General features: G+C 46.8%; 1 protein-coding gene across 1 annotated transcript in view; it reads left to right on the plus strand.

The window, feature by feature from the left end:
• HSPBAP1 (HSPB1 associated protein 1) overlaps positions 1-14502 on the plus strand; it is a 142204-nt gene that overhangs the window by 76633 nt on the left and 51069 nt on the right. The window contains exon 5 of the mRNA XM_089655606.1: positions 1646-1817. Coding sequence (XP_089511732.1) covers positions 1646-1817 — 172 coding nt within the window. The remainder of the gene's footprint in view (positions 1-1645; positions 1818-14502) is intronic.

Here is a 14502-nt window from a genome sequence, read left to right on the forward strand (position 1 = left end):
AATATTCCGTGTGCAGGCAGAGGTCGAGGCAGGCAAGCAGCAAGCAGAAATAGTCAGTGTTCAGGCGCAGATTAAGTCAGGCAAGCATTATCAGTGTCCAGGCAGAGGTCAGAGCAGGCAGCAAGCAGAAATAGTCAGTGTTCAGGCAGACGTCAGGCAGCAGGCAAACTTAGTCAGTGTCCAGGCATAGGTTGAGGCAGGCAACAGGCAAGCATAGTCAGTGTCCAAACAGAGATTGACTATTCTTGCCAGCAGTTTACCTCAATCTCTGTTTGGACCCTGACTATTTTTGCCTGCTGCCTTCCTCGACCTCTGCCTGGACACTGACTGTTCTTGCCAGCAGCTTACCTCAGTGTCCAGGCAGAGGTTGAGGAAGGCAGCAGGCAAGAATAGTCAGGGTCCAGGCAGAGGTCGAGGAAGGCAGCAGGCAAGAATAGTCAGGGTCCAGGCAGAGGTCGAGGAAGGCAGCAGGCAAGAATAGTCAGGGTCCAGGCAGAGGTCGAGGAAGGCAGCAGGCAAGAATAGTCAGGGTCCAGGCAGAGGTCGAGGAAGGCAGCAGGCAAGAATAGTCAGGGTCCAGGCAGAGGTCAAGGAAGGCAGCAGGCAAGAGCAGTCAGGGTCCAGGCAGAGGTTGAGGAAGGCAGCAGGCAAGAATAGTCAGGGCCCAGGCAGAGGTCGAGGAAGGCAGCAGGCAAGAATAGTCAGTGTCCAGGCAGAGGTCGAGGAAGGCAGCAGGCAAGAATAGTCAGGGCCCAGGCAGAGGTCGAGGAAGGCAGCAGGCAAGAATAGTCAGGGTCCAGGCAGAGGTCAAGGAAGGCAGCAGGCAAGAGTAGTCAGGGTCCAGGCAGAGGTTGAGGAAGGCAGCAGGCAAGAATAGTCAGGGCCCAGGCAGAGGTCGAGGAAGGCAGCAGGCAAGAATAGTCAGTGTCCAGGCAGAGGTCGAGGAAGGCAGCAGGCAAGAATAGTCAGTGTCCAAACAGAGATTGACTATTCTTGCCAGCAGTTTACCTCAATCTCTGTTTGGACCCTGACTATTCTTGACTGCTGCCTTCCTCGACCTCTGCCTGGACACTGACTGTTCTTGCCAGCAGCTTACCTCAGTGTCCAGGCAGAGGTCGAGGAAAGCAGCAGGCAAGAATAGTCAGGGTCCAGGCAGAGGTCGAGGAAGGCAGCAGGCAAGAATAGTCAGGGTCCAGGCAGAGGTCGAGGAAGGCAGCAGGCAAGAATAGTCAGGGTCCAGGCAGAGAATGAAGCAGGCGGAAGGCAAGAATAGTCAAGGCAAGTGGCATGCAGTAATAGCCGATGCTCAGGCAGAGGTTGCGTAAGGCAAGCATAATCTGTGTCCAAGCAGAGGTCGAGGTAGGCAGTAGACAAAAATAGTCAATGTCCAGACAGGGCCGAGGGGCGGAGAGGAGTCTTTTGTGACTGGCTCGGGTGTGTTTAAATTTCATCTTTCGCTATTGAGGTACGTAGTTTATAGCTGAGACCACACAGGGAGCTTTGCCCGCTGCCTAAAAAGAAAAATTCACAATATACATATGCAGTGTTTTATATTTATGTAGGTTTTTGTTTTTTTTAGTGCTGACTGTATTAAATAAAGAAAATGTACAGAGACCCACCACAGGATCCTTTCTTTGTGTTTCAGGAAAAGGTGGCACCTCTTCCCCCCTGAGGACTCGGATCACCTGTACCCCACCCGCATCCCCTATGAGGAGTCCAGCATTTTCAGCAGAGTTAATGTGGTGAACCCCGACCGGAGCCGCTACCCATCGTTCTGCCATGCTCACCCACATGTGGTCACCCTGCACCCTGGCCAGGTACGTCACTATTGGTCTGTTATAATAGTATACAAGTTTGGCTAATTATTACTCAAATTCAGGAAAATAAATTGGCAACAAATGGGGGTGTGGTTTGGGGAGGAGGTGCATATCACCCATAGGGGGGGTGGGAGGGGTGAAGGGGGAAGTTGCTCATTTGTTGGATGAAAGGAAGTGTGGGATTGGTTATTGGGTGATCCTTGGAGGAGGTGCATATCACCCGTGTGGGGGGGAAGGGGTGAAGGGGGAAGTTGCTCATTCGTTGGATGACAGGAAGTGTGGGATTGGTTATTGGGTGATCCTTGGAGGAGGTGCATATCACCCATGTGGGGGGGGAAGGGGGGAGTTGCTCATTCGTTGGATGACAGGAAGTGTGGGATTGGTTATTGGGTGATCCTTGGAGGAGGTGCATATCATCAATATGTGTGTAGGGCTAGGGCAGGGGTCTGCAACCTTTAAGACATAAAGAGCCACTTGGACCCGTTTCCGAGAGGGAAAAAAAGACTGGGAGCCGCAAAACCATTGCAACATTTAAAACAAATCCGACACTGCATATATTGCAAAAAGCGCTCTGGTCATGAAGGGGGTTTAAGGGCCCAGTAAGCAAAGGGTTAATCAGGGCCACAGTGTATCGTCATAATTACAATCATAGCCTTAGGTCAGTGGTGGGCAACCTTTTTTTTCAACTGAGCCAAATCTCGCCAAAACCACGATTGAAATTTATTTTGAGAGTCACATTTTTAAAACTGAAAATACATCCCCCATATAGTAATTCATCCCCCATAGTAATTCATCCCCCATATAGTAATTCATCCCCCCCATATAGTAATTCATCCCCCATATAGTAATTCATCCCCCCCATATAGTAGTTCATCCCCCATAGTAATTCATCCCCCATATAGTAATTCATCCCCCATATAGTAATTCATCCCCCATATAGTAATTCATCCCCCACATAGTAATTCATCCCCCATAGTAATTCATCCCCCATTTAGTAATTCATCCCCCACATAGTAATTCATCCCCCATAGTAATTCATCCCCCATATAGTAATTCATCCCCCATAGTAATTCATCCCCCATTTAGTAATTCATCCCCCACATAGTAATTCATCCCCCATAGTAATTCATCCCCCATATAGTAATTCATCCCCCCCATATAGTAATTCATCCCCCATATAGTAATTCATCCCCCCCATATAGTAGTTCATCCCCCATAGTAATTCATCCCCCATATAGTAATTCATCCCCCATATAGTAATTCATCCCCCATATAGTAATTCATCCCCCACATAGTAATTCATCCCCCATAGTAATTCATCCCCCATTTAGTAATTCATCCCCCACATAGTAATTCATCCCCCATAGTAATTCATCCCCCATATAGTAATTCATCCCCCATAGTAATTCATCCCCCATTTAGTAATTCATCCCCCACATAGTAATTCATCCCCCATAGTAATTCATCCCCCATATAGTAATTCATCCCCCATAGTAATTCATCCCCCATATAGTAATTCATCCCCCATAGTAATTCATCCCCCATTTAGTAATTCATCCCCCACATAGTAATTCATCCCCCATAGTAATTCATCCCCCATATAGTATTTCATCCCCCACATAGTAATTCATCCCCCATAGTAATTCATCCCCCATTTAGTAATTCATCCCCCATATAGTAATTCATCCCCCATATAGTAATTCATTCCCCATATTGTGTCAATTCACTTACCTTTGCTCTGCGCGTTCCTCTCGCCGTGTTCCCGCTCTGTTCCGGTCTTCAGGGCGGACTGTGAGAGGAGAGGAGTTCGTCACGCTGCCCCGCCTACATCCTGACAGCCAATGTCCTGACTTTTGGGGCGGCCGCCCGAGAGGAGGGAGGGGAGCGGGCGCCCGGCACACAGAAGAGCCACATTAAAATGTGTAAATAGCCGCGGCTTGCCGACCACTGAGCTACGGCAACCCTATTGCCTGTCACCTGGTGGGCAGTGTGCTCCGGAGCCGCAGCAAAGGTGAAAAAGAGCCGCATGCGGCTCTGGAGCCGCGGGTTGCCGACACCCGGGCTAGGGGGAGTTGTACCTCGGTGTTCTTCGTGTGTTAGGTGACTGAAGGGATGGAATCGCTTCATGAGCGAACTTCAGGGGAGGTTCATGTCATCAGTGTGTTTGTTTGTAGGGGTTGGGCGGGGGTTGTAGTTCGGTGTTGACATGCTTTGGGTGACTACAAGTGGGGGTTCATTTCAATAAGCCGGCCTACATGAAAGAGACTTGCAAAAGAAGTCCCTGATCCTGCGACACCATGTATTTTGGTGTGGATTAAAGAGCATGCATTAGATGCGAGGCAACGCCATTAAGAATGCAATCAAACCATTAAGAATTAGTTGCACCGCGCATGCGTCTAAGGGGCATCTCGTTTCTGTACATGTCAGAAATGGCACGTGATTTTGCACACACTCAGACACCTAACCTAACACTAAGTAGGCCCTGAATTAACCCTTGCTGAAGCAGACTAACTGCTTCCAGCACCTAGAACATGGACCCCTCCCCCAGTCCTTCACGGACCATACACAAAACACACTAACGACATACACTATATTGCCAAAAGTATTGGCCCCGCCCTCCAAATCATTCGATTCAGGTGTTCCAATCCCCTCCATGGACACAGGTGTATACAATCCATCCCCTAGGCATGCAGACGGCTTCTACAACATTGGTGAAAGAATGGGTCGCTCTCAGGAGCTCAGTGACTCCAAGCGTGGTCCCGTGATAGGTGGCCACCTGGGCAATAAGTCCACCCGTGACATTTCCTGGCTACTAAATATTCCACGCTCAACTGTTAGTGGGATTATAACAAAGTGGAAGCAACTGGGAACAACAGCCACTCAGCCACCAAGTGGTAGGCCACGTCACATGACAGGGCGGGGTCAGCGCATGCTGAAGCGCACAGTGTGCAGAAGTTGCCAACTGCCTGCAGAGTCAATAGCTAAAGACCTCCAAACTTGGTGTGGCCTTCAGATGAGCCCAACAACAGTGTGTAGAGAGCTTCATGGAATGGGTTTCCATGGCCGAGCAGCTGCATCCAAGCCTTCCATCACCAAGTGCAATGCAAAGCGTCGGATGCTGTGGTGTAAAGCACGCCGCCACTGGACTCTAGAGCAGTGGAGGCGTATTCTCTGGAGTGACCAATCATGCGTCTTTGTCTGGCAATCCTATGGACGTGTCTGGGTTTGGCGGTTGCCAGGAAAACTGTACTTGCCTGACTTCATTGTGGCAAGTGTAAGGTTTGGTGGAGGGGGGATTATGGTGTGGGGTTGTTTTTCAGGGGTTGGGCTTGGCCCCCTAGTTCCAGTGAAGGGAACTCTTAAGGCGACATCTTGGACAATTTCATGCTCCCAACTTTGTGGGAAGAGTTTGGGGATGGCCCCTTCCTGTTCCTACATGACTGCGCACCAGTGCACAAAGCAAGGTCCATAAAGACATGGAGGAGCCAGTTTGGGGTGGAGGAACTTGACCGGCCTGCACAGAGTCCTGACCTCAACCCCATAGAACACCTTTGGGATGAATTAGGGCGGAGACTGCGAGCCAGGCCTCCTCCCCCGACATCAGTGCCTGACCTGACAAATGTGCTTCTGGAAGAATGGTCCAACCTTCCCATAGACACCCTCCTAAACCTTGTGGACGGCCTTCCCAGAAGAGTTGGAGATGTTATAGCTGCAAAGGGCGGGGCCAACTCAATATTGAACCCTACGGACTAAGACTGGGGGGCCATTAAAGGTCATGTGTGTGGAAAGGGCGGGGCCAACTCAATATTGAACCCTACGGACTAAGACTGGGGGGCCATTAAAGGTCATGTGCGTGAAAAGGCCGGCGGCCCAATACTTGGGGCAATATAGTGTACTTGCAGTGAGATCTGCCAATGGCAGCCAACAATTTTCTCTCGTTGCCGACCACAAAATACTGCCCCAGGAGCTCACCTGATTGAGACGCACCACAGAAGGTGCAATAATGTCCGATGGGAGATCTGTGTGATTCTGCAAATCGCCACACACTGTACATCAAATGTGTCCATTTCCACCACTTGGTTTTCCATGCCAGGAGATCGCTGCTCTTCCTTCTTTTCTGCTCACACCGCTATTGTAGCGAATAATCGGATTTATTATGTTAAATTTTGGATTCCATCATTGAAAAGCTTTACTAGAGACTGGCGTCTGGCCAGTGTATGGATGCCAGATGGAGGCACTCCGCTCAGACTAATTGCAGAAGCTCTGCGCTTGTCAGTTTATCATGAAAACTTCTCATGCACACGACGGCCAGAAACGTTTGCAGGAAATCAATCCTGATACATTGTATGCCGGTCCGCCTGTGATTTTTCCCACAGACAGAGCGACACCTGCTGGCCACACCGCGCATTCACACCGCCTGCCTCCAAACCAGAAACTGCTGACAGAGATGGCGGCCGGGGAAAGGGGCAGACATTCGGTGACATTTGTCACCAGGAAAGACTTTCTGCTAAGAAAAGAGACATCGACACAAAGATGTAGCCGGCTTAGTTGGTATCGCAATGTGTAGGTGACAGTGCAAAGCACCTCCTCGGCTCACTTCATATACAGAAGAAGTGCTGGGCCCTCATATAGAGAGAATAGACAATGGCAGCTCTCTAAAAACTGCCTGGAAAGATCCTCGGAACATCACTAATAGATATAGTATGGAGACACCTCAAGGTCATCGAAAGTCCAAGAACAAGAAGAAATGAGTAGCTGGACTAATGCAGGCCATAGATGGGTCGAAAATCGGCCGATTTTTCGGCCGAAAATAAAATCGGCCGATTTTCGGATCGTTAGTGGGCTATTTGTTCGGCCGTTTTTCGGTATTTTGGCACATTTTTTTTATCGGTAAAGTTGGAAAAAAAGTCGGCCGATTTTTGCCGATCGGCTGATTTTCGTGGCAATGATGGGCAAATCGGACGATTTTTTACCGATAAAAAATCTGCGCATGAGCAGTGACCTGCAAGAGGAAGACAAAAAGAAGAAAAAGAAGAAGAGGATGATGAAGAAGAGGATGATGATGAAGAAGAGGATGATGATGAAGAAGAAGAGGATGATGATGATGAAGAAGAAGAGGATGAAGAAGAAGAGGATGAAGAAGAAGAGGATGATGAAGAAGAAGAAGAGGATGATGAAGAAGAAGAAGAGGATGATGATGATGAAGAAGAAGAGGATGAAGAAGAAGAGGATGAAGAAGAAGAGGATGATGAAGAAGAGGATGATGAAGAAGAAGAAGAGGATGATGAAGAAGAAGAAGAGGATGATGATGATGAAGAAGAAGAGGATGATGAAGAAGAAGAGGATGATGAAGAAGAGGATGATGATGATGAAGAGGATGAAGAAGAAGAGGATGATGAAGAAGAAGAAGAAGAGGATGATGATGAAGAATAAGAAGAGGATGATGAAGAAGAAGAAGAGGATGATGATGAAGAAGAGGATGATGATGATGAAGAAGTAGAAGAAGAGGATGATGAAGTAGAAGAAGAGGATGATGAAGAAGAAGAAGAGGATGATGAAAAAGAAGAAGAGGATGATGATGAAGAAAAAGAAGAAGAGGATGATGAAGAAGAGGATGATGATGAAGAAGAAGAAGAGGATGATGAAGAAGAAGAAGAAGAGGATGATGATGAAGAAGAAGAGGATGATGAAAAAGAAGAGGATGATGATGAAGAAGAAGAAGAGGATGATGATGAAGAAGAAGAAGGATGAAAAATAAGAGGAATTCCAGTCCGGCAAAAAGTGTCCCTGCAGAGAGCTCCGCTATTTCTTTGACATTTATAGCAGTTACAACATTGTATCTATTTGTTTCCGAATAAAAACATCTGTATCCTAAATGGATACAAATAGATACATTGTTGCAACCGCTGTAAATGTCAAGGAACTGTCAAAGAAATAGCCAAGCTCTCTGCAGGGACACTTTTTGCCGGCTGTAGACGGGATGAAAATCGGCCGATTTTTTTTTTTTTTTACCATTGCTGGTAACGTCGGCCGCTTGAACGACCGATTTTTCGTTTTTTAAAAGAAAAATCGGCCGTTTTTTTCCCCGTCTATGGCTTGCATAAGAGCCAAAAAGGAAAAACTCAACAGCTTTACCACAAAGCAGGGAGGGGGGCAGAAGCTTCTGCTGAGGAACCCAAGTAAAATCGACAAAAATCAGCATCAGCTGGTCATCTTAGGAGTCCACAGTCCTTTATTGCTGATAAAAGTCAGACAACAGAAAGGTAAAAGCTAACCAATACATTTCGAGAGCTAAAAAAAAAGGCATGACCAAAAAGCTTCTGCTGAGAAATCCAAATGAAATGGACAACAATGAGCACCAGCCGGTCGCCTTGGGAGTCTGACATCATTTATTGCTAGTAAAAGGTATCCAAGGCGTTTCAGGGGCCAAAAAGAATCCATTTTCATCAGATCCGAAATGAAAACTTGGCATCTCCGCCACAAAGCAGGGTCCCCCTGAGGGGGGAAGAGGCCTTTGCTGAAAAATCAAAGTGAAATAGACAAAAATGAGCACCGGCCGGTCATCTTAGGAGTCCAGAATCATTTTATTGACTAAGAAGCTTTTGCTGAGAAATCCAAGTGAAATGGACAAAAATGAGCATCAGCTGGTCATCTTAGGAGTCCATAGTCCTTTATTGCTGATAAAAGTCAGACAACAGAAAGGTAAAAGCTAACCAATGCATTTCGAGAGCTAAAAAAAAAGACGTGACCAAAAAGCTTCTGCTGAGAAATCCAAATGAAATGGGCAAAAGTGAGCACCAGCTGGTTGTGTTAGGAGTCCTACATCATTTATTGCTAGTAAAAGGTGTCCAAGGCATTTCAGGGGCCAAAAATAATCCATTTTCATCAGATCCGAAATGAACACTCGGCATCTCCGCCACAAAGCAGGGTCCCCCTGAGGGGGGTGAGGCCTCTGCTGAGAAATCAAAGTGAAATGGGCAAAAAGTAGCACCGGCCGGTCATCTTAGGAGTCCAAAATAGTCTATTGCTGATAAAATTCATATCACAGGAAGGTCAAATGTATCCCATGCATTTCAGGGGCCAAAAATGATCCCTTTTGATCAGATCCGAAATGAAAACTCAGCATCTCTACCACAAAGCAGGGTGCCCCTGAGGGGGGAGAGGCCTCTCCTGAGAAATCAAAGTGAAATAGACAAAAATGAGCACCGGCCGGTCATCTTAGGAGTCCATAATCATTGCTGATAAAAGTAAGACAACAGGAAGGTAAAAGGTAATCAACGCGTTTCAGGAGCTGAAAATGACTAAGAAGCTTCTGCTGAGAAATCCAAGTGAAATGGGCAAAAATGAGCACCACCAGCCAGTTGCCTTGGCACGCGCTAATCATTTATTGTTGTGACCATTCAGAAAACAGGAAGGTGAAACGTAACCGACACGTTTCAGGGGTTAAAAAATACATGACCAAGAAGCTTCTACTGAGAAATACAAGTTAAATCAACAAAAATCAGCATCAGCTGGTCATCTTAGGAGTCCATAGTAATTTATTGCTGATAAAAGTCAGACAACGGAAAGGTAAAAGCTAACCAATACATTTCGGGGGCAAAAAAAAAAAGACATGACCAAAAAGCTTCTGCAGAGAAATCCAAATGAAATGGACAACAATGAGCACCAGCCGGTCGCCTTGGGAGTCTGACATCATTTATTGCTAGTAAAAGGTATCCAAGGCATTTCAGGGGCCAAAAATAATCCATTTTCATCAGATCCGAAATGAAAACTCAGCATCTCCGCCACAAAGCAGGGTCCCCCTGAGGGGGGTGAGGCCTCTGCTGAGAAATCAAAGTGAAATGGGCAAAAATGAGCACCGGCCGGTCGTCATAGGAGTCCAAAATCATTGCTGATAAAAGTAAGACAACAGGAAGGTAAAAGGTAATCAGCGCGTTTCAGGGGCGGAAAATGACTAAGAAGCTTCTGCAGGGAAATCCAAGTGAAATGGGCAAAAATGAGCACCACCGGCCAGTTTCCATGGCACGCGCTAATCATTTATTGTTGAGACCATTCAGAAAACAGGAAGGTAAAACATAACCGACGCATTTCAGGGGTCAAAAATAATACTTGACCGAGAAGCTTCTACTGAGAAATCCAAGTGAAATCAACAAAATCAGCATCAGTTGGTCATCTTAGGAGTCTATAGTCATTTTATTGCTGATAAAAATCAGACAACAGAAAGGTAAAAGCTAACCAATGCATTTCGGGGGCTAAAATAAAAAAGACATGGCCAAAAAGCTTCTGCAGAGAAATCCAAATGAAATGGACAAAAAGTGAGCACCAGCCGGTTGTCTTAGGAGTCCTACATCATTTATTGCTAGTAAAAGGTGTCCAAGGCATTTCAGGGGCCAAAAATAATCCATTTTCATCAGATCCGAAATGAAAACTCGGCATCTCTGCCACAAAGCAGGGTCCCCCTGAGGGGGGTGAGGCCTCTGCTGAGAAATCAAAGTGAAATGGGCAAAAAGTAGCACCGGCCAGTCATCTTAGGAGTCCAAAATAGTCTATTGCTGATAAAATTCAGATCACAGGAAGGTAAAATGTATCCCATGCATTTCAGGGGCCAAAAATGATCCCCTTTGATCAGATCCGAAATGAAAACTCGGCATCTCTACCACAAAGCAGGGTCCCCCTGTGGGGGGAGAGGCCTCTCCTGAGAAATCAAAGTGAAATAGACAAAAATGAGCACCGGCCGGTCATTTTAGGAGTCCTACATCATTTATTGCTAGTAAAAGGTATCCAAGGCATTTCAGGGGCCAAAAATAATCCATTTTCATCAGATCCGAAATGAAAACTTGCCATCCGCGCCACAAAGCACGGTCCCCCTGAGGGGGTACAGGCCTTTGCTGAGAAATCAAAGTGAAATGGGCAAAAATGAGCACCGGCTGATCGTCTTAGGAGTCCAAAATCATTGCTGATAAAAGTCAGACAACAGAAAGGTAAAAGCTAACCAATACATTTCGGGGGCAAAAAAAAAAAAAAGACATGACCAAAAAGCTTCTGCTGAGAAATCTAAATGAAATGGACAACAATGAGCACCAGCCAGTCACCTTGGGAGTCTTACATCATTTATTGCTTGTAAAAGGTATCCAAGGCGTTTCAGGGGCCAAAAATAATTCATTTTCATCAGTTCTGAAAGGAAAACTTGGCATCTCCGCCACAAAGCAGGGTCCCCCTGAGGGGGGAGAGGCCACTGCTGAGAAATCAAAGTGAAATGGGCAAAAATGAGCACCGGCCGGTCATCTTAGGAGTCCATAATCATTGCTGATAAAAGTAAGACAACAGGAAGGTAAAGGGTAACCAATGCATTTCAGGAGCCGAAAATGACTAAGAAGCTTTTGCTGAGAAATCCAAGTGAAATTGGCAAAAATGAGCACCACCAGCCAGTTGCCTTGGCACGCGCTAATCATTTATTGTTGTGACCATTCAGAAAACAGGAAGGTGAAACGTAACCGACACGTTTCAGGGGTTAAAAAATACATGACCAAGAAGCTTCTACTGAGAAATCCAAGTGAAATCAACAAAAATGAGCATCAGTTAGTCATCTGAGGAGTCTATAGTCATTTTATTGCTGATAAAAGTCAGACAACAGAAAGGTAAAAGCTAACCAATGCATTTCGGGGGCTAAAAAAAAAAAGACATGACCAAAAAGCTTCTGCTGAGAAATCCAACTGAAATGGACAAAAAGTGAGTGCCAGCTGGTTGTCTTAGGAGTCTGACATCATTTATTGCTAGTAAAAGGTGTCCAAGGCATTTCAGGGGCCAAAAATAATCCATTTTCATCAGATCCAAAATGAAAACTTGGCATCTCTACCACAAAGCAGGGTCCCCCTGAGGGGGGTGAGGCCTCTGCTGAGAAATCAAAGTAAAATGGGCAAAAATGAGCACCGGCCGGTCATCTTAGGAGTCCAAAATAGTCTATTGCTGATAAAATTCAGATCACAGGAAGGTCAAATGTATCCAATGCATTTCAGGGGCCAAAAATAATTCCTTTTCAGACTCGAAATTATTATTATTATACAGTATTTATAAAGCGCCAATAGTTCGCTCAGCGCTGTACATTACAAAGGGGGACAGAACATGTGACAGAACAATACCAATACAATGCAAAACATGAGGGGATCGAGGGCCCTGATCCTTGGAGCTTACAATCTAGGAGGGAGGGGATGGTGGCACAGGAGGAGATAGCTGTGGGGGATGGAGTGGTAGGAAGAGTGAAGGAGGTCGGCAAGTTAGCAGGGGGTGGGGTAGGCTTCCCTGAAGAGATGGGTTTTCAGGCTGCGCCTAAAGGAGAGGAGAGTAGGTGATAATCTGATGGGTTGGGGCAGGGAGTTCCAGAGGATGGGTGACACCCTGGAGAAGTCCTGGAGGCGGGCATGGGAGGAGGAGACCAGGGAACTAGAGAGAAGGAGGTCCTGTGAGGAGTGGAGTGTGCGTGTTGGGCGGTACTTGGATATTAGGTCAGTGATGTAGTTCGGGGCAGTATGGTGGACGGCTTTACAGCTTTGTACATCATTATAATGAAAGGGAAACGCCTTCCATGTAACATTTATTAAAAGTAGGCTGTGTAATTTATGGCTCCAGTTATGTTGTAATCTGCATGATATATTGCAACATATTGTTAGTATCAGCCCGGTTCACATATATGTGGTGCGGTATATGGCACGTGATTCGCACAGGAACCGCACCGCATTCCTCTGCCAATCACATGCGATTTGTGTGCGGTGCGATCGGAGCCATACATTTTGTGTGGCTCTAATCGCACGACACCCGCACCAAAAACGTGCAGGACCCTTTTTTGGGTCCACACTAGAATCGGATCGCATGGGTATTCACACCTATGCGATCCGATTCTGCATATCGCACCGTGTTTTGCAGACTGTTTTTGGGGTGTTAACATACACACCCGCAGCGGTTTGCATGAACGGGGTGCGAATCTGATGCGGTGCGAATTCACACTGAAAACGCTCCGAATTCCGCACTGCGTCAGTGTGAACCCGGGCTCAAAGTGATCATTTTATTTCAGTACCATCACTCTTTTCTGCAGATCAATAATACACAAGGATCTTGTCATTGTGGAAGTGCTCTGACCCCCGGTTCACATCTATGCAGACGTGCGGGCTGCATTTTGCACGGGTGCGAGAGGCCATTCATTTGAATGGACTCCCGTGCCCCGTGACACGCAGGGAAGAAGTCTCTGCAATTCTTTGGAAACCGTAGCCTGCGTGGAAACCTCGGTTCCCAGTACGGTTGTGTTGTCCAGTGTGGGCGGCGTGCCATTAGAATTAATGGCACCCGCCCGCGGGTTCGCATTTCTCTGTGCGGGTGGTGCGGCTCCAAGGATTTTGGTACGGATCCGTAGCGGCACCACCCGCATAGATGTGAACCTAGGAATGAAATCTTGGCATCTCTACCACAAAGCAGGGTCCCCCTAAGGGGGTCGAGGTCCCTGCTGAGAAAAGTGAGCACCAGCAGGTCTTCTTATGCATCCACAGGGGCATCTCATGGGGCCCGGGGTCAGTAGGGGGCCCCATGAGATGCCCCTGGTACCTTTTCCATAGGCTTTTTTGAGTTTGGGCAAGGACACAGGGGGCCCCATGATCCCCTATTGCCCGGGGGCCCCATGAGTTGTCAGTCCGCCCCTGGGTGTCCATAATCATTTATTGCTGATGAAAGTCAGACAACAGAAAGGTAAGAGAAAACGGGAAATCTAAAGCCACTAGGGCAACTTCCTCCACATTTTCCCATAATCCTCTGCTAAGGTGATCATGGAACCGGTCTGTCCTACTTTCGGTGTTGCATTGGAATTAGTCCGACTTTTCCCTTCAGGAACATTATTAGACTCTGATGACCTTATAAACCATTTTTTTTTACCTGATGATAAAACCCCTAAAGATCAGGTCATTAGTGTACTTTGTATCTAAGACGAGATGAAGGGCCTCCATCCCATAATAACTGACACTAAGAACCGTATTTATAAGGCTTTCCGATGGCAGAGCTGTCTCCGATACTTGACGGGATACTAATCCGTCCTGGAAGATGACAGATGGGGAGCGGAATTTCGGATCTGCTGGTTATAATGAGCTATTTGAAGGCCGTATTATAAATAGCATGAAAGCTCTTATTTTTGGATGGAAATTAGAGGGTATATCATAGAGATCCTTCTTTTTTTCTTTTTTTTTAGTATCCCGATCAAAGTGTCGCCATTTTCATCATGCCTATGTAGGAGCAGAGCGGACAAAGCCCTCATTGCATCATGGAAGTCCTTTTTTTTTTCTTTCCATGGTCAGACCTGCTCGCCTATCACATAAGGGAAAGGACCATCTAAAGTGGGGTTTATCAACCAGGGTTCCTCTGGAGGTTACTAGGGGTTCCTTGGACATTGAGCAATTTCAGCCTCTCAGATAAGTTCCCTCTGACACCATTGATCTTTTTAGCCATCTGTAAAGGGGTAATTCTTCCCAATGACCACAAGCATTTGTGTCAAATACAAGGCCTGCTGGCTGATTCTGGCCGACCAGGCCATTTCATGTGGTCCTCGCATCTCACCTGCAGCTGCGGCGCCCCCCTTGTCTCCATCTCCCGCCTTGTTCCAGCAGTCGGCAGCAGAAAGAAGGACAGAACTCCTCCACCAGATCCTGCG

The sequence above is a fragment of the Staurois parvus genome, unplaced genomic scaffold (assembly GCF_062004578.1).
Source record: "Staurois parvus isolate SC_StPar_1 unplaced genomic scaffold, SC_StPar_1.0 ptg000855l, whole genome shotgun sequence".
Lineage (NCBI taxonomy): Eukaryota > Metazoa > Chordata > Amphibia > Anura > Ranidae > Staurois > Staurois parvus.